We start from the raw sequence: 21044 nt of genomic DNA, 5'->3' as shown, positions 1-21044 counted from the left end.
AGATTTTAATCTGAACATAGGTTGGTAGTTCTTGATATTTTCAAACATATTTTGTTGCAGTGCCATTTGTTTTCTCAACTTTGACCAATTTTTTAAAAACTTATATTCCGGCTTTTTTGAGAAAGTTGATGTAAATACATTTAGTTAAGGAGCGTGATAAAAGGCATCGGAAATAAAGAGGATTGTTAGCCCCTTTAGGAGATACATCGCTATATAAGAGCCAAGGTGGCGCTGTGGTTAGGGTGCAGTACTGAAGGCCACTACAGCTGACTGTTATCTGCAGTTCAGCGGTTCTAATCTCACCGGCTCAAGGTTAACTCAGCCTTCCATCCTTCCGAGGTAGGTGAAATGAGGACCCAGACTGTGGGGGCGATATGCTGACTCTGTAAACCGCTTAGAGAGGGCTGAAAGCCCTATGAAGCGGTATATAAGTCTAACTGCTATAACTGCTATTGCTATAATCATCACAAACAAGCTGCAGAGGATCTTGAATTTTCTCCGGGGTTATGCCTGCACAATTTAGCGTGGAGGAAACTTTTTCTCCCTCTTTGCACAGTGACGCACCTTCGGAGGCGCAACAGGTTATCAGAAGCGCGCTGCCTTTCCCGCGACTCCTGTAGGGGGCGCCAGCGCTCGCCCTCCGAAGAGACTGGCGCCGCCGGCACAGCCGCTCAGTCACGTGGGGTCGCCAGCGCTACGTGCGTGCTGAAGTCAGACGCTGTTAGGCGCCGCCGGTTTGGCTATTCGCCCGCCATTTTGGCCCGCTCTGTGTGAAAGCAGCTCGGGCGGTCGCTTCGGCCTCGGTAAGTGGGATCTCGAGGCGGCGTTCTCCGGGGAATAGCGGGGGGCGACGGGGAGGAGGAGCGGGGGGACGGGAATACGGTGGCGGCGGTCCTTAAAAGGCTCCAGGCAGGGCGGAATCTCCTCGCCGGAGAGAGTCGGGTGGCCCGCGGCGAGCCCCGGGCTGGAGCCGGGCGCCCTCGCAGGGAGAGCATCGTTTTTTTCCTGCGCCTTTTCTCCCTCACGTCTTTGGGTCTAAGCTAGGGATGAGCTGAGGGAAGAACCGCGCCTTGAGCTGCCTCTTTTACTCCTAACTCAGGACAAAAGGAAATTTGGGGGGGGGGGGGAGAGGTGGGGGGGGCAGAGAAGACCGCAGGAATCGGAGATTTCCCCCCCCCTCTTTTTTTTTCAACATCCGGTTCCGGCGTCGCTTCCTAACTTCAATTTCCCCCAATCCTAATTCTCCAAAAAGCCTCGATTACTCTCCTTATTCTCACCTTTCATTCCCCTCCCTGCGTTTCTCTCCTTTCCGTTTTGTTCCTTCTGGGGAACATGAGTAATTTACGTGACTAAGCCATGGCCTAAGATTGCTCAAGGCTGTTGTTCCTGTACTTGGGCTAATTTTGAAAGTTAATTTCTTGGTGGTGAGGCAAAGGGTAAAATGTTAAGGTCTTGAGCTGGTAAATAGAGGGTTGCTGATGGGGAAAAAACAGCAGGGAAGAATATTATGTATGTTCGCTTTCTTGAGTTTTAGAAAGTAAGAGAGACGGGATTAAAATCTAGTAAAACAACCCATTCAGATCAGGCGAATTTGCTCTCAATGAACTGGCAGGAAGGGCAATTGTGTGTTAAAGAGCAGTCAGAAACTAACAGCCCAGTTATCAAATAGTGTGTGGATGAAAAATAAGATACTCCTTGCTGGTCATTGGAGGTCATCACGAGAAGCTTTTTTTCTGGAAAAGTAGAGAGTTATTTTCCAGTTGAAATACCTTCCAATATCTTTCATGTTTTATTTTTCCTGTGGTTTTTCTCAGCCCTTTGGTAGTTTTATGATATGAATCCTTGGTGATGACATGCTTTTCCTAGAAGAAATTACAGATGCCTGCTACAGAATGGATGAATGTGTAAAAGTGGTTATCAGTCCTTTAAGATAGCCCAGACAAGCATAAAACATGTATTTTAACATCTTTATTGTAAGTTTACAATAACACCTTACATCTGAAAGCATTTATCTTCTCCTTTTCTTTTACTCTCCAGAAAAAGGGGCGGAGAGATCTTTCCAAAATGCTTCCCACATCTTTTTTCCTTTTGTGTGCTGAGATATCTTTTGCATAACAATTGTCTAATCTGCAGCTCTTCCTCTTGCATACCATTTGGAAGTTTAGGTCTCACTTTGTGTGATACCAAAAAAGCATAGGAGGCAAAATGTGACTCCTACAGTTATCTCAAAGGTGCTTTTTTTTTTTTAAAGAAAGCAACTGGACTTCTTGGGGTTTTTTTTTTTTTACTTTGAAAACATTTCGCTTCTCATCCAAGAAGCTTTTTCAGATTAACTGAAAAAAGCATCTTTGAGACCTTGATGATTAAGAATCACTATAAACATTCATATGAAGACAGTTGCTTTATTGTATAAGATCCCAGCTTTTTAAAACTATTGTCCTAACCACAATCATACCAAGGTAAACTAGTTGAATTTTTCACCCTTACATTATCATTTGACTGATTTAGTCATTGAGAGCTCTATTACATGAGAGATGGGCAAGGAACCATATTTTTTCTGTGGTAGCCTACACTTAATGGAGCATTATCCATCCCAGAAGTATGCATAGCCACGTTTTTTATTACTGTTCCATACATAAGCAAGACTGTATTGTTTCAGCAAATCTTGAGTCGGTATTCATCTACCACATTTAACTTTTGTTTTTATTATGTATTTTTACTTTGTGTAGTGTAATATGCTGTCTAGAGATCTCCAAGATTACAAACATTGTAAATAAACCTTAAGGCTGTATTTTTGGAACAATGAAATGTTCACAGCAATCTCTTCTATCGGGTGATGATTTTAGGGGGAAGAGGCTCAGAGCAGCCCATACTCCTTTTCTAGTTCAAAGGTAAAGAAGAAAACCACAAGAAGGGATCTTCATTCTAATAATAAAAATGGCAGTATTAGAAAACCTGAGGTAGAAGATTCTCAGTATTTTTTTAGCACATTATATTCTTTTCTCATTTCCTTTACTTAACGGCTTTGTAATAAAAATGGCAGTATTAGAAAACCTGAGGTAGAAGAGTCTCAGTATTTTTTTAGCACGTTATATTCTTTTCTCATTTCCTTTACTTAACCGCTTTGTGTGAATATTTTTGAATATCAGTTGTCCGAATGCAGTATATGTAAGTGATCTCTGCTGCTTTTTCTATGTAGTTTGCTGCTAAAACAGTTAAGCCTGTGTATTGGTTGAAGTCATGACTACAAACTAAATTTTATATTATATTAACAGATCTTGTAATCTGGTTGTTCTTTTGTCCTGAATACTTAGGTAGTTCCTCTTTTTTGCTAAATCTGAATCAGCAAGGTAAGATTGCAAATCATATTCTGATCTAGATAGAAAGAATCACATTCAGTTTGGATAAAGTTGATCAAAGTGAACTAGAACGATGTAAGGAGTATTCCAGATGAAAGGCTCATTTATATAACAGTAAATTGGGACAATACTAATAGATGGATGACCCCTGAGTAAAAATGATATGAATAAAAGATTATAATTATACAGTTGTTATCTTGATTACAGAGATACATGTTATTATTTTAAGACAATGTCCTCACAACTCAGTTAATCATAAACCTAGATTGCAAAAATTTGCTTCAAGACTTCCAAGTTGGTAACTGTTCAAGCCTACATGATAAGTAATTGTAAACCTCAAAGAGTTGGAAGTAATCTAGCAACACACCGATTTTACAATTTAATGTATAGTGAGGACATAGTCATGTTGGTATAATTAAGTTGAAATTGTGTTCACCTTCCACATGGAGTTGAATTTTATAGAACTAGTGATAGATTATATTAAAGAAGCCTTCATTTATTCACTCTTGCAAATAACAATATTTTATTACTTCCTGTAATGACCTTGTCTCTAGGATATAAAAATGCAAGATCTAACTTGAATAAGTTCTCTGTTGAAAAGTTAAGAGTTAAATGTCAACAGTTCCAACATGATATATGTTGGAAGTTTTTTTTCCTTATATACTTAACGTCTCATCTTTATGCCACTTAGCCTTGCAGCATTTAGATTATTCCTGATATTGGATTATAATATATCTTATTTAATATCTTGCCTTTCATTTCTCTTATTTATTTTTTTCATGAAAAAATATGACTTTTTGCTTCCCCTCACCCCGGCAATTAATTCTCTTTTAAAAACAAATCCTGGTACTTTGTCCCTCTTTAAAAGTGCCTTTGTCAAGTCACATTATGTGGATTAAAGTACCCTTATATACAGACTTGAAATGTTTTTGAAGCCATAACACCTACATCTGTCTTTTGTAGTTTAAAGCAATGATGCCTGCACAAAAAAGTAGGCTCTTTTCCCAAATTAAGTTAGTTTTAATCAAGTTTTGTACTGTATTAGCTAATTCTATGCTTTGTTTTAAAAGTGATATTTCAATTTCTTGAAGATTTGGGTCTTCATATTTTGGCAGCAAAGTAAGAAGGTAGTAGAAGTGATGTTTTAACAGCGCAAATGCTTGGGAAGAGGAAAATAACTAGTCTGTTAGTGAATAATGATGATTGGAAGCAGAATTTAAGATAGATTTGTAGATATCACTCATATTCAAATAATTATAAAAATATAAAATCTTTAAAACAATGACATATATTAAGTTTAGAATCCACAATGTGTACTGTGATAGTCTGGCTTTCCTGAACTGTGTAGTACACTTATTAAAGAGACAGAAGCCTCAACATAAAAATATACAAAAAACCCACACACCAAAATCAGTATTTACATTTTGATTCTTACTGCCCACTAGAGCACAAACATAATCACAATGCTACACCACCTGATGGAAGCTTTTCCTACTAGCAGAGAGAGTAAAGAAAAATAACAAAACACATCAAGGAAAGCCCTCAGAACTTGTGGCTATGCCAACTGAGCTTCATCAAATCCAGAGTTTCTCCATACTAGACAAAAAAGAGAACAACCACTTCACAAGCGCATGGCACAACACAGGAAAACAAACCCATCAGGACAGCATTCAGCAGTCCATCTGCATCTGAAAAACAAAGATCTTTTGAAGATAGCAAAGTTTACATTCTGAACAGAGGAACACTGGTTTGAAAGTAGAGTCAAAGATGCCATCTATGATAAAACTGAATAGCCTCAACAGAGGGGGGGGGGATATGACACCTTCTCTATCCTGTTTCAGTCCTTTCAGCAACCCCAAGAAGGTTCCACACCTATTTGCACTCTGATGTAGATAAACCCTCAAGTAACCGGGTGACTGCAAAAAGTATAAATCCTTTCATTCCTCACCATTCAATCAGAACTGTAGAAGCGTCGGGTAAGAATGTTTTTAAGGAAAAAATCAAGAAAGTCTAGTTGCCTTTGGGACAATCATGACCTGGATGATTGAGAATATCCATAGGCAGTTGCCATTGCTTGTTCCAGCTTTAATAGTCCCCCCCCCCTCTTTTCACATTTTTTTGTTGAGAACAGTCCAGCACAATTCCTCATCAATGATATAGTCGATGACTCAGTCAGGGATTAGGACTTGGCCAACTCCTACTGGCCATTTTATGCTGCTGCAATCTTGCCCGTTCTTTCTCGATCGTTGGTTACAGCCCTTGTTGGCCATTTTGCCTTGAAGTGTGAAAGAGGCTGGATACCCTGCAAAGTCAAGAAGGATTGGCAGTGAAGGCAATGCACAGTATGCTGACATACTTTCCTGTGTCTCGTACCTGGAGCAAAGTATTTGAATGTTTGTTCGGTTGTGCCCTCTGTCAGGTACTATTCTATGTGTAAAATTCCACACTTGAAAACTTTTTATTTACGTACTGAGAAAGCTGACATTGGTGAAATAATGATAGCCATTAAGCTAAGCTATGGGATGGTCTTACTTAAGGTTGTAAATATGTGTTTCCATTTGGAGACAAATTCTTCCAGGGGTCCAATTGACAATGCTGCTGTAATATAAATAATTTGTTCCTCTTTGAAGCTGTCCATGCTCAACAGATAATGACTAATACATTAGACAGGCAGTCCATTTTTATGGACTTTATATTTAAGTAGAAGTATTTTCAACGCTTTTGTGGTTTCACATTGAGCAAGATTTAATGTTTAATCACAGTGTATGAATTTGCCTTGATGTATTCTGCTAGTAAGTATTCTGCTGGTACTGCTATTTGTTTTTCTTAAGACTTTTGCACTTTAAAAGAGATTTTATACTATGAAAATCAGTAATTATAGTTGTTTCTTACATAATTGAGCTATAATTTATTTTCTTTTTTTTAAAAAAATAGAACAATCAGTGCAGATGGTTGACATAAGAACAATATTGTTATATAAATTAATAAAGGGATTTCTTCAGCTGCATCCCTAAATAGATAGTTTTGTAATAGAGTATTTGTTGTTAGCACACTATTTTCAAGTTCCTGTAAACTTAGGAATACTATTTTCCCTAGAATTCCATTTGGAGTTTAGCATGCTGTTTATATTACAAAAGCAGAGTAGATTTTATATGTGCTATTTCAATTAGTCATACTAAGATATAAGAGTGAAATTTAAAGGGTTGTAGTTTTATATTTTTATGTATTTGCATTCTATTTTAATGCTTAGCTAGAATCTTATGTACACTGTATGGATACAGTAGTCTTCTGAGATGTTTTGCTTGCTGTTGCAACTAGAGTTAAAAAAGTATTTTTTTAAAGCTTAATTGTTTGAGAAGAGCTCTGAGTAAGTGGTTCTTTGGAAGTGCTAGGGTCTTGTTCCTTGCATGTGTTTACATATCTTACGGTATAAAATGCTCTTCTAAATCTGGCAGTGTTATGCTATGTTCTGATGCTTGTTTATTTGGTGCACTCCCTTACAAATTACCCCACAATGCACTTTAATGCAAATCTAGTCTTCACATTAAATTTGACTTCTGAATTAAATGTTTTAAAAGTTGTTCACCAATGAAGAATGGGAACTTGCAAGTGCAGAAGGTTTAAAGATTTGCTTGGGGTTAGATTAATTAAACTATCTAGATTAAGTTAGACATATTAACATGACGTACGAATGAAAACCTATTTTCTGTTTTCTGTAGTTTGATCAGACTATAATGTATCTGTTCTCAAATACTTTATAGCAATAGCCATACATGGAAACATTTTGAATTTATATAGTCTAGCAGAGTGGTCAGCGAACGTTTTTTGTAAATGGCTATATCTGTCTCCCACAGTTATTGGCTACAAGCTGAATACATTGACATATAGTAGAAATACACCAAGGGGAGGAGGAGTGGGGTAGAAGGAAGAGGGGTAGAGAGGGCGGGAGAGAGGATGGGAGGGAGGGTGAGAAGGAAGGGAGGGAGTGGACTGGGAGAGAGGAGTGGTAGAGGGGGAGGGGATGTAGGGTAGAGGGGAATGATGGAGGGAAGATAGTAAGTTGGAGGGGGGTGGAAGAAAGAGGTGTATGGAGAGCGGAAGAGGTATATTGGGTTTCTGTTTGAGTTTGAGTCTTATTTTATTTATATTTCTGGGGGTATTGTTGACAAGAGGAACTGCTGTGATTATTGTTTAATGTTGTATGGCCCCAGTTATGCACAGTATATATGTGACTGTATGAAAATGGAAAATGGAAAATAAAAACATTAATTTTCAAATAAATAAAAAGTTGTTGGCTACTGAAAGGCCACTACCCTTACCCTGGACAGCCCCATCCTCAGCTCCTCTTCTAACCCCAGGATCTTGGTGGAGGCTCAGGCTTGATCTGCTACTCTCTTTTCCATCCAGTTCTTAGCTGCAGATCACGTAGAAGCAGGGGATGGGTCAGATTTAGCTGTGGACAATAACTTGCTGACCCCCCTGACTTCAAAGATTGATACCTGGTCTAAGAAATGAGTACATCTATAGAGAGTTTGATTATCTGAACTTTGATGTATAAATCCTAATGTTAACTACTCTGTATGCATGAATATAGATGAGGTCACACACAAAGTTACTTGGAGCATATTAGTAGCATTCCTTTTAGATTATCCCATCTCTTTAATACATTTTAATTTTGATATTTGTCTTACTGTTACTAAAAATCAGACTCTTTAACAGGATTTCTGGAACACACTTAACAATTTCATTATTTGTTGTGCTATTTCATATATTGGAAAGCTACCACAGAGTTTTTTATGGAGCAGCTGCACTACATTCTGAATATCCCAATTCTCATGATAATTACATCTGTTGTTGCATGGATGTGTCTTTTTTTTTTTTAGGTTGTTATAACTAGTCAGTTTATTGTTCCTTTTCAGGGGGTGAGCAAGGAGATTCCAGACTCGATGAACTGAAATGTCTGAGAAGTCAAGCCAGAGCACAAAAGCAAAGGACGGGAAAACAAAGTATGCAACACTTAGTTTATTCAATACATATAAAGGAAAGGCTCTGGAAACACAGAAAACTACAGGTATGTTTGTTAAAATAGAGCATTTCCTACCCATTTATTAGTTCTTGGTTGGTTTTAATTTTGTTTTGTGTGAGAAATATCAGCACTTAAGGCATTTTAACTTCAAATTTTCAATTTTGCAACCTACTTACCTTTATTAATTTACATGCCTGACAGTTTTATAGTTAATATTCAGATATTTTTAAATAATTATACTAAAACTATCTCTAAAAAGCCTTCTGGCAAGATTGTATGTAAATGCCAGTGTGCTTTGTCTTTTGATAATCTAGCATTGAGTCCATGGATTTCCTCTCTCATCTCTTAAATATTTGTGTTTGATTTGTATAAATTTTATTTTATTACATTGCTCATTGTTATGAATATATTAATGAAAAATGGTTTACATCCATAATAAAACCCATGTACTTGAGGAACAAATTCACAGTAAATACAAGCTCCATGAGCAAAGAAGAGGAAAAAAGAATTTCACAATTCCTTTCATAGTTGCTGGTCTTTAAAAGAGAGCAATAAACAAAAATAGAACTAATTTATACTTGATGTAGGAAAGTTCTCTCTATAAATCTTATAGCTCAACATTAGACTTTAATGATGTTTTATACTGTTTACTATTTTTTAAAATAAGACCTCAGAAGAATAATCAGATATTTAACGTGCTATATTCACTTGTCCATATATTAATTTGAAAACCAAGAGTTACCGTATTTTTCACTTCAAAAGACGCACCTGACCATAGGAAGCATCTAGGTTTAGAGGAGGAAAACAAGAAAAAAAAATCAGGCGGAGCCTGAAAGGACCACAGATAGGTGTCCTCTCATATGCTAGCTCTGCCTTTTGACTCCTGCACTGCGGAAAACAGAAGAGATGGGCAATGGCAAAGACAGAAGAGGCGGGATTCAGCACTGTAAAAGGACCCCACCGCCACAGCCTGGCTGCTATTCATCAAAGGACCAGCACCATCTACCTTTGGTGGTGGGGGTGCATCTCATGGAGTGAAAAATACGATATATTTTTCTCCATCATTTGCAAGTAAATGAGAGGGCAGGAATTTGTTCCTAGTTTTTCAATGTCCCAAAATATAATTTTTGATAGTATTTTGCCAAGAAATTTTTTTTCAAGAAAAAAAGGATGAGTAGACGCATATTAACAGTTTATAATTATTATATTTTTGCATAGTTGCAGCTCGTCATGGATTACAAAGTCTTGGGAAAGTTGCTGTTTCACGGAGAATGCCCCCTCCAGCTAACCTCCCTAGTCTTAAAGCAGAAAACAAAGGCAATGATCCCAACATAAACATTGTGCCTAAGGATGGCACAGGTTGGGCTTCTAAACAAGAACAACATGAGGAAGAAAAGTAAGTTGCACTACAAATCATCCTTCCTGTTATTAATATAACATTTTAGCATATGCTGCTAAAACAGAGTTTTACAGAACACTACAGGTAGTCCTTGCTTAACAACCATTCATTCACTGACCACTTGAAGTTACAATAGCAATGAACCAATAGTAGTTATGGCTGGTCCTTAAAGTTGTGGCATCCCTGTAATCACATGATAAGAATTTGGATACTTGGCACCTCCCTAAATTTACAACTGCAACATACGTCTCGATGCCTCCATTTGTTTAACTCCCTCCCATATCTCACCTTTTGGCTATCCTGCCTCCACTTCTGCTGCCTATCTCTTCTGCCCCCCCATCACCCCCAGCTGACCTTCACCATCAACTTCCTCCTGCCGAGAAAAGGCAGCTGTTGAGTCTTCACAAGGCCCATTATTACTTAATTAGTAATAATTATAAATTTTATAAGAATTTCATGCAAACACTAGCACTTTAGTTTTCTGATAATTTATTACCTGTTTCCTTGGAGTAAAAAGAAATAAAATCCCTCAATTTGATTCTCATCCCCATTTGGAAGATACAGCTGTGTGAAAAATCCTGCACACTTTATGGTTTACAGTTTATGACATTTTTGGGATGGGCCATTGATTTTATGGTATTTCATGCTAATTGCTATGCAAATATTGTTATATTTAAATAAATACTGGATGATTTTTAAGTGAAAAGCATAACTTCTTTGCAATTTGGTGCTTTTGGATGGGGATTGTGAATTTTCTTGCATGCTTACAATGCATGCTTACAATGACTTTGAAAACAGATTAACTGATCCATACCCAGTGGCATATGTGTTGCAATTACTAAGGCCGATGTTAACATTTTTATTGTTTGTGGCCCTGAATAGGACTGTTTAGGTAACCAAACATGGTTACTAATAGGAACTTGGCCAGCCCTTATTGCTTATCACCAAGCGGCATCGCTTCAGCATAGACTGTATAAGCCTTTGCATGTGATCTTTGGTGACAATGTGGTGCCAGGCTGCAATAATGGATTCAATCAGCTCCTGCTTGGTCTTGGATGCTTCTTGCTTATTTTGTAACTAATCTTGGCCCACAAGTTCTCAATTGGGTTCAAATCTGGGCTCTGGGCTGGCCAATCCACGAGTTGAACACCATGCTTCTTCATCCACTGCTGGACGGACTTGGCTTGATGACAAGGAGCGTTGTCATCCTGGAAGTAAAAGTCCTTCCGGACAGGTTTCTGAGCTGAAGGAAGCATGGTCTTTTCCAGGACTTCAACATACTGCTTGGAATTCACGATTCCCTGCATGATTTGTATCCGACCAATACCAGAAACAATGATTGTTGATATAAATTCTACTAGAAGTATTGGGAGCTGCATTCATAAATGTGTCTGTGTTCATATAAGTCAGCGATGGTGAACCTTTTTTGGCTCGCGTGCCATAAGCGGGGGGAAGCGCAGAAGGGTCATGCGCGGAAGTGCCGCACCCATAATGCAATGCGGGACACACACCCCAGCGCGCATGCGCGCATGACAGGCACTTTCCCCCCATTTTTTACAAGCTTTTTTCACCCTCCCCAGGCACCAGAGGCTTTATAGGAGCCTGGGGAGAACAAAAACAGCCTCCCCCCGAGGCCCTCCGGAGCGCAAAAAACGACCCTACGGGCACACCGGAAGTCATTTCCGGCTTGCTTGTAGGGCTGATTTTAGCCCTCCAGAGCGTTCAGGAGGCTTCCCTGAAGCCTCCGGAGGGCTTAAACCAGCCCTACGAGCAAACCGGAAGTCCGTTCCCAAACTTCCGGTTTGCCCGTAGAGCCAGTTTTTTGCACTCCGGAGGCTTCAGGGAAGATTTTGAAGCCTCCAGGCAGGCAGGGGAGGCTGTTTTCACCCTCCCCAGGCTCCTATAAAGCCTGGGGAGGGCAAAACAATGGCTTTAAAAAAGGCTGAACCAAGATGGCCAGCTGACAGAGCAACACCTTGCGTGCCCTGACAAATGGCTTCACATGCCACCTGTGGCACACGTGCCATAGGTTTGCCATCCCGGATATAAGTTGTTCTGCTCTTATTATAGAAGCTTTCTTTAATGATTTGAAGTTTTGAATTCTTTGTTAAAATATGGTTTGTAGTCATGTTAGCCATTTTCTCTCAAGCATTTTCAAATTTCTCTTGCTTTTAGACCAGTAGAAGTACCACAGGTACAGCCAAAACCTGCAGTTCCTGCTCCTCCAGAAGCGCCTCCTGTTGTCAAATCATGGGCTAATACCAAGCAGGGTGGACAGGGTGATGGTGAGTGAAGGAAAGATGGGCCAATCTAGCTGAGCCAATAATTCCACACTGCAGTTTTCTCCAAGACTCATCAATTCTTTCATTTTCTTATTTATTTGGGTAATATTAGAGATGTAGCAGAATCATTATTCTTTGGTGAAATATGGTGCATAGCTTAGAAAGTTTGAAGTGTGTAGGAGTTGCCTTCTGAAGGAAAACTTAGGAGAGACTATTAAAGGATGAGACGGTAGTATCACAAGTTTAGAAGTTTAGAATAATACAGTTGGAAGGGACCTTGGAGGTCTTCTAGTGCAACCCCTGCTTAAGCAGGATACCCTACGCCACTTCAGACAAATGGTTATCCAATCTCTTCTTTAAAACTTCCAGTGTTGGAGCATTCACAACTTCTGGAGGCAAGTTCCACTGATTAATTGTTTTAGGGGTGGGGGGGGATTACACCAAAATGCTAGTAGGGGCACAGATACAGCTGGCTTTGGTAGGTCTGTGCGTGATCAGAGTATGTTCCTGACAGAAGTAGTTTGGAAATAGAAGCCAGGAAGAAAAGGACCAAGTATATTGATGGCAGTAGCTGAGAAGAAGGAAAACACTGGGGAGATTAGGGGGTCATTTTGACTGGGGAGGATGTTGCACTGGGGGAGAGAGAAAAGAAGCTTGGAAGCTCAGACCAGTGAGTTACTCTCGTGGGAGTTGCTGTGGAGAAGAAGGGAATAACTTCATTCCCTCTGTTTGCTTTGTACTTGCTTTGTCTAGGCTTCGATTATTCTAACACACCAAACAGGTGACATTGCTAAAGTGATGATCTAAAACTAGAACTTTTGGAAAGGATTTTGCTCTAGATATAAACAAAAACACTTTTTTTCTGTTTAGTGCATTCTCCCCAAGTCAGAACCATAAGGGATTCAATCCTGGGTGTGTGGTCTGTGTCTGAACAGTTGATGCAAAAGAGATACTGCCCTTTAGGGAGCTGTTGAAGGATGCTAATGGAAAGCTATTTTGGTCATTATATCTTCTACATGTGTTATTGTTTGTTCATATGTATGGCTGCTGCTGCTTCTGTGGCCTTGAGGGAGAGTGGAGAGAGAGCAGAGTTTCTCTAGCACAGAGATGGCAAACCTTTTTCTAAAGGTGTGCCAAAATTTTGTGTGTGTGCGCGGGCTATTGCACTTTTGTGTGTGTCCTCACCCACAATTCACCCGCCCCACCCTTGCGCACACAACCCCCCCCTCACTCGCACGCAGGGGGGGGGAGTTTTCGCCCTCCCCATGCTCCGGAGGCTTTCCTGAAGCCTGGGGAGGGCGAAAAGAGCCTCCCCCGGAGGCCCTCTAGAAGCTGGAAGCTAATTGTTTCCGAACTTCCGGTTGGCTCATTGAGTCTGTTTTATGCCCTCCCCAGGCTTCGGAGGCTTTCCTGAAGCCTGGGGAGGGCAAGAATGGCCTCCCCCGGCCCTCCAGACTGCTGAAAATCAACTAGTTGGCGTGCATATGTGTGCTGGAGCTGGCAGCTCACGTGCCAACTGTGGCACACTTGCCATACGTTCACCATCACGGCTCTAGCATATAGTGGGAAGTATGAAGATCGGAAGGGATTTGTCAGATAAGGAAATGTTGGTAAATAGGCTTAGTGTAATTGATCTCATCCAGCCATCTCCCTGTTGGTAATTGGTCTAACACAAATTACAGTGAGTCTTAAAAGTTTGTGAACCCTTTTGAATTTTCAGTATTTCTGCATAAATATGACCTAAACATATGTTCTCCCTACATCTCTTAAAACTAATTACAGAAAATTAAACAAATAAGTCAAAAACAATTACCTCCAATAGACCGATTAGATCCCACAGATTAGGCCTCCTCCGAATTCCATCCGCCGGCCAATGCCGGCTGGCGACTACCCGGAGGAGAGCCTTCTCTGTGGCTGCTCCGACCCTCTGGAACGAGCTCCCCGTAGAGATTCGAACCCTCACCACCCTCCAGGCCTTCCGCAAAGCCCTTAAAACCTGGCTGTTCTGACAGGCCTGGGGCTAAAGAGCTTTTGCCCCCCCCCCCACCCCCGAATGGTATGGTGGTTGTGTGCTTTTAAATTGTGTATTGTTTTGTTCGTCTTTTTTATCCCTTATCTGTATCCCCTTCCCTGACTTGGATTGTGAGCCGCCCTGAGTCCCCTTCGGGGAAAAGGGCGGCATATAAGTGCAATCAATTCAATTCAATTCAATACATTAAATTTGTTCATTTAATTATTGAGAAAAATGATCCAACGGTATATGATAAAAGCATAAAACTTTTTAAGTTATGTTTACAAATAGCGTAAGAGTCACTTCTAGGCAAACATATATACATACATACATTCTGCGAGCAGTTTTGATTGACACGATACCAAAAAGTTACTAAGACCCTAAAAAGAGTGCGGCGAACAACAAAGATGATAAGGGGTTTGGAGGCTAAATCAATGAACAGCTAAGGCAACTAGGAATGTCCAGCCTAACAAGAGAAAGATTGGGATGACATGATAGCTGTCAGCTTGCCTGTTGGAGATTTTCAAGAAAAGATTGAACAAACTTTTGTCTAGGAGGGAATAAGGAGTCACACCTTGAGCAGGGTATGACTAGAAGATCTCTAGAAGTTCCTTCCAGCCCTATGATTCTGTGATTCTAAATCTTCTGAAGCAATATGAATTGTGATAGAATATATTTTAAATATAAGGATAAAAGAACATTATGCACAGTATTGACTTAGTTTTTCTTTTTAATAACTTTCAGGTCCTGGAGCTCAAGTAAATAGTTATTTCCAGCAAGAGTTTCCTAGTTTGCAGGCAGCTGGAGATCAAGAAAAGGGAAATAAAGAAAAGGATGCACCTGAAGAGCCTTACGGTCCTGGGCCAAGTTTGCGTCCACAAAGTAGGTGTGCCTAAAATAACTTAAGATTGTTGTGGTTGTGGAGCTCCTGGTGAGTTTTTCATCTTGGGGAATGCTGTTTCTGTTCAGGATTATGTGGGTTTTTTTTAATCTATGTACTAGAGTTAACACATTGTCTTAGACTTGAGCAGCCTTAACAAATCTAATGAATAAATTTAAATTTTCTTCATAGAATCCAATATTAATTCACATTTGATTCATGTCAGAATTAATTTGCAAATAATATCCTAATGTATCTATCTAGGATTAAGGATTTTAATCTATTTGCTTTCATTAGTTGAAACCTCGTTTACAAATTGATATTTTCCGTTTTATTTTTGGTTACTCACTAAATTTGTAAAAGAGATACTCAGTTCTCCAGTGCACTGCTCGGAGAGTCCAATGCTGGGTTAACACAGCCTATCTGCCCTTGGATTGAGTGATATTTTTAGTTGACCACGCCTCTCTTTGCCTCTGCATGCTCAGTTCGAAAACTCAGTCCGCCCGTTGGGACTGTTTTGGGAGAGCTCCAGTCTAAGGTCAGATAGGCTTGACAGTTTCCCACTTTGGACCACGTTTGGATTCTCATATTAGAGAAAATTATATCTGTTGCAAGAACTGTCAAAATTGATGCCTTGGAGGTTTGTGTCGCTTTAAGAGGGCACCTGAATTTGTAAAAGAAATACTCAAGTTTATCACATTCCCTATTTTGAGTGGTAGGTTGGAATATCATTATGATTGCAGTGGTTGATGTTTTCTTTTAACACAAAATAAACCAAATTGGCAAAGATGAACAAAGACAATTTATACTTCGTACCAAACAATAGTTTGTGTTCTTTAACTGAAAAGAATTAAAAATGTAAAATGTAGTCTGGAATCCCATCTGTTTTCAAATATGCAGGCTCAAAGGCCTTCAGATGTGGAACAATGCCCATTATGCTTGTCAAATAAAAGATGGATCTAGAAATACTGCTAGATATGTAGGGGTTAGTACTACAGGTGGTCCTCGACTTAACAATGACAGAATTTCCATCACTAAACAATGTCATAAAGTACAACTGCATGGTTTAGTAATGGCAGTCCCTGCAGTCCTAGTTGTTGATGTTAACTGAATGCGACCCTTGGGACTGGCGTCCCCTTGGGTATATCCAGCCGAAACAGCTTCCATGGATCGCCGTATCCATTCACCGAAAACAGTGGCGTCAAATTTCCATGGAAGTCGCCTATACCCACGATGGGTGAAGAGGCGTCAAGTACAAGTACTGAATGCTATGGTTGTTACGCAAAGTAACGTCCTACCCGCTTCCCACAATGAAAGTCAATGGGGAAGCCAGCAGCATGTTGCAAGTTCCAGGCCAGCAGGTAGATAGGTGGCTAGTGTTTGATGGGATGGGGCGTGAGGGATGTGTATGGATTTGAAGGTAGCATAGCAAGTGTGCAAGTTTAGGGATTGTGCATGGAAAGGTACAGCAAGGATTGGGCAGGGAGTGCAGGTGGTTGTGGATGAGAGAGGAAGCACGAGGGTCCAGCATAGGTCTGAGTGGGTGCTTGAAGGGTTGACTTTGGGAGTGTATAAGTGGCCAGTGTGGCATGAATGCAAAGATGCTACAGAAGGGTGCATGGGTGGGAGAGAATTACCATAGCAATTTGTGACTTCCCTGCTGGTTTCCCCATTGACTTTCTGGACAAGTTGGCAGGGAAGGTTGCAAAAAGCAATCATGATCACAGGATGCTGGAACCGGTCATTAAAGTTGTAATAACTGGCAAGTCAGTTTAGCCTAATAGTTAAAGCACCAGGTTAGAAACCAGGATGCCGTGAGTTCTAGTCGTGCTTTACACATGAAAGCCAGCGAGGTGACTTTGGGCCAGTCACTCTCTTAGCCCTCCTTAGAGTGTTGTTGTTGTGGGGAAAATAGGAAGGACTACTAGGTATGTTCATTGCAGTCATGTGAGACAGCTGGAACTCTGAGGACTGGTCATAATCCTCATTCATTCAGCACTATTGTAATTTTGAACAGATACTGAACAAATGGCCACAGGACTACCTGTACATTAGCAAATATTTCTGATTTCCCGCTTTCTGAGGACTGGCAGTCAGTTTTTTCCTGCTCAGTCATATTGGGAAAGTGCACTGCATAATATTAGGGTTTTCCAAAAGTGAGATGTTCCAAAAATACTGAGAGATGCTTAGTATGATGAGACAACCCCTTTTTGTAAGTTGATCCCACCCTTTATAATGGTGAAGGAAAAAACAAACTGCATCACACAGTTTATTTCAATTTTTCATTGAGCCATCGTCTAGGTTACACAGCTCCAGTTGGCTGCTTTAACTTTTTTCAGGTAGTGGAAGGGGAAAATAAAACTGGTATTGGTACAGCACCTCAGAATTTGATGTTCCCTTTTCCAATGCAGATGTTGCTAGCTGGAGAGAAGGTGGAGGCAGAAGTTTAAACTCTCCAAACTCTCCAACTGATCAAGAAGCAAAACCTCTTATTCAAGAAGATGGTAATATGCCTGGACCAACAGAACCAATTGATGCCCTTAAGATACCAGAAAAGAAGGAAATACGGCTAGCACCACCTCCCCCACCTAAGATGAATGGCCAGCAACAGCCAGGGATCCCTCCTCAGTATAAAGGAATGATACCACCATATGTAAGTCTGATAGATCAAATTCTTGCAAAGTTTCTTTCACTTCCAAGAGTCATGTTATAAAGAATGGAATGTGTGGGGCAAATTATTCCTATAGAGCAGATAGCGTGTATGGCCTGTTTGCTAATCATTCTCTTCCATTTCTGGTGTGGATTTAGATTATATTTAAGCAGTAGACAAAGTGAAACAATAATAACTTTTTAAAAGAATCTTACAAAACATAAAATGTTGAGCAAGAATCTCTGTAGCCTCAGGATTCAAAAGGTATCTTTTGGTTTGTGATCAGATTAATTGAAACAGGAACATGCATGAAACAAACAAAAAATATTTTACTTCAGATTAGCACCCCTCTTCCCCCCACAACCGAACACCTTCACTTCCTCCTGAACTTTCTAAATTAGCTCATTCCAAAGGAACAAAACTCAAACCTTTTCAAATTTCTGGCCATCAGAAATAATGGGAAATCAGAACAAATCCCTAGCTCCCTTTTTTTTTAACCCAAGGCCACCAGTACCGATATAGATATAGATGCTGATTTTTGCTACAATTTACCCAAATAGAACAGGGAAAAATAAAATAATAAAAACAAATTCTTTGAAGTCCCTAACAGCTTTGATAGAAAAGAAAACTCAACATTCGTACTGCAGAACAACAGAATTAATCTTCAATTGGCAGTTATTTAGCTTCTAATAACATATAACATTTTGCAGCTCCAAGACTGAATCCCAACCTAACCAAGTAACATTATTGCACTTCCATAGCTATGATACTACAGGATTTCTTTAAATGTATATGAACCTGTCATTGGCAGGATGGGAAGAACTTGCGCTGGTTTCAAAACTGGGCTGTTCCTGCTTAATTGCATTGATAGTGTAGGTTAGCATTACACAATAAATTTAAAAAGCTAGCACACTGCACTCCTATTTTACCAGACTCTGCTATCGATAGTATTATTTATACCAGCAGTCCCAATCCTTTCTGGCACCAGGGACCAATTTCAGAAGAAAAATTGTCTTCCACGGATGGGGGTGGGGTGGGTGGTTTTGTGCACAACCTACATCATGTGCAGGTGAAGCTTCAGTCACTTACCCGGCCCAGTTCCTAAAACTAGGGATTGGGGAGCCCTGATTTATAACACATGAGCAGAAAGTACTAATTCTAGCCTTATAATCAGCAATGAAGCCAGTGCATTTTTTTCATTTTTCTAAATCTACCTTGCGGCTAACATCAATAAGATATAAGGCACATACTTCAACAGACCATGGACACAGAAACTTCTCACATTCACTCCTCTAGATCCATATCACACTACACATGAAAAATTGAATAATTTTAACTCAATTATAGAACTAAAAATTATATTGATTTTGAATCATTGGGGAGGAGTAAGTTTTTCAGGGGAGTTGGAGCTGAAATTTTGGAAAAATTGAAATAAATACATGAATGTATAAACTGCCTTCAAAATGACCATTGCTTTGAGACTTAGTATAGGACAGTGATGGCGAACCTTTTAGATACTGAGTGCCCAAACTCTGCGCATGCATGCACAGATATACACAGATGCGTGGGACATGCGCAGCAGAGACCTGAAGACCAGCAGGACATCCCAACACCGGCAGCACAACAAGAGGCAGTCTTCTTCTTTCTTGAGCTTCTGTTTCGTCATTTGCAGGGAAACAAAAGCTCACGAAAAGAGAGAGATCTGACCTGGGGTGACGGCGCCTGTTCCAGCAGAGGGCTCCGTGTACCACCTCTGGCCCGAGTGCCATAAGTTTGCCATCACGGGCATAGGACATAATGAATCCTCCAATTGCTAGATCAGAAGCAAGCAGTTTATCTTTTTCCACATCTTTTCATTTCTACCCAAGAACTAAGTCCTTGCATCTTTAAATTTTGTTGTCTTAATTGCCATAGTTTGTTTTAAAAGTTTTATTAAGAAAATAGAGCAGGCGGTTTTGGATAGATTGATTGCTTCATCTATTATGATTTATAATTAACATGAGATGTCAGAAATGTTCTTCAATTGTATTAGTTGAAGTTACAGAAACTAGCAAATTCAGAATATTGTATCAGCTTAATATTCTAAGATATGAATAATTGTTTTGCTTATGCAGGCATTCTATGTGTTCCTTTCCTGGTTGACTGAGCAATTATAGAAAGTTTTCAATTAATTATACTTTTGGACAAAACAAGTCAGGAAACTAATCAAACTTCAGAACTTACAAAAATACAAAATCAGATTCATAGTGTGGTTTAACATCCTGACATTATCTTAAACTGATTTTGTTCACATTGGGAACGTATGATATATCAATGACTTCTGATTCAACTGGATATGTGAAGCCTGACCAAAGGGACTGTATGTGTTAACTAATTGTTAATGTTATCTTATTGAGCTAATTTGCAATAATTTGCTAATTTGTTTAAATATAGCCATACATTTTCTGAAATAAATGATATACTTCTGCATAATTTTGCTATGCAAATTAGTAAATTCCTTTTGACCTTTCAAAAACTTAGTTTAAAATTTCATACGGGAACCAATTTATCATTGCTTAGATTACAGTTTAGCATTGTGCATTTATGTAATCATTTTATGCATAATTTTGATATAAATTTAGTTATTACTGATTTAGTCTTTTTTTCTTTAGATGCTTAATCAGTACCCTAAACTAGCGTATCCACCAATGGCAGGTCCCAGCAGATTTCCTGCCCCATCTGAGAGCAGCAGGTGAGAAAGCCAATTGTTTTGCTTGCTTTGTTCCAAAATCAGTTTGCACTTGATACTACAACTAGATTTGCTTATTAACTGTATAATCATGTCTCCAGAAAGTTAGACATTGTGCATTTACAGTACATTATGTGGCTGAAATTTGTAATCTCTTAGCAGACAATGAGAACTCTGTATATACTGGTACCAAGAAGTTTAGCTTATTCCTCTATTGACTCCTAAAGTTTAATTAGCTTCTAGTAAAAAATATACTTCAGTATTTTTTCAGTACTGTGTTAAACCAATCATTTAATCCTTAAGTTGGAAGAGTCCATTTAGCCATGGATATCTGATCCCCTGCTCCATGCAAGAATTCAGATTAAAGCCTTTCTTGATATATTGCTTTAGATCTAGCTAGGATCTAAATCTATCTATTTAGATCAGGGTGTCAAACTTGATTTCATTGATGGGCTGCCTCAGGGTTATCCTTGACCTCGGGGGCGGGGGGGCATGGCCAGCTTAAGGTCATTAGTGTCTCGTTGTGGCTTGAGAGCTCTCCCAGCGATAATGGGCTCCCAAGCTCCATTTTCGGCTGCAACAGCTTCCTGAAACCCTCTGGCAGTAAAAACGGAGCTCAGGAGGACCACACGGCCCTCCCCAGCTCCATTTATGCTAGCATAGGCATCATGGGCCGGTCCTTTGCTGTTTCCAGGGCGGCCCTAAGGGC

General features: G+C 39.7%; 1 protein-coding gene across 8 annotated transcripts in view; it reads left to right on the top strand.

Moving 5' to 3' along the window:
• Positions 1-703: 703 nt before the first annotated feature.
• PRRC2C (proline rich coiled-coil 2C) overlaps positions 704-21044 on the top strand; it is a 78441-nt gene continuing 58100 nt past the window's right edge. For all 8 annotated transcript variants that reach the window (XM_032226289.1, XM_032226288.1, XM_032226287.1 and 5 more), the window contains exons 1-7: positions 704-803; positions 8279-8430; positions 9604-9781; positions 11960-12069; positions 14822-14959; positions 17369-17610; positions 20259-20338. In XM_032226289.1, the coding sequence (XP_032082180.1) occupies positions 8316-8430; positions 9604-9781; positions 11960-12069; positions 14822-14959; positions 17369-17610; positions 20259-20338 (863 nt within the window). In that variant the 5' untranslated portion in view covers positions 704-803; positions 8279-8315. The remainder of the gene's footprint in view (positions 804-8278; positions 8431-9603; positions 9782-11959; positions 12070-14821; positions 14960-17368; positions 17611-20258; positions 20339-21044) is intronic.

This window comes from Thamnophis elegans, chromosome 11 (genome assembly GCF_009769535.1).
Source record: "Thamnophis elegans isolate rThaEle1 chromosome 11, rThaEle1.pri, whole genome shotgun sequence".
In the NCBI taxonomy this organism is placed as follows: Eukaryota; Metazoa; Chordata; class Lepidosauria; order Squamata; family Colubridae; genus Thamnophis; species Thamnophis elegans.
Note: the sequence above shows the minus strand (reverse complement) of the source record. Positions and strands in the feature narration are given on the sequence as shown.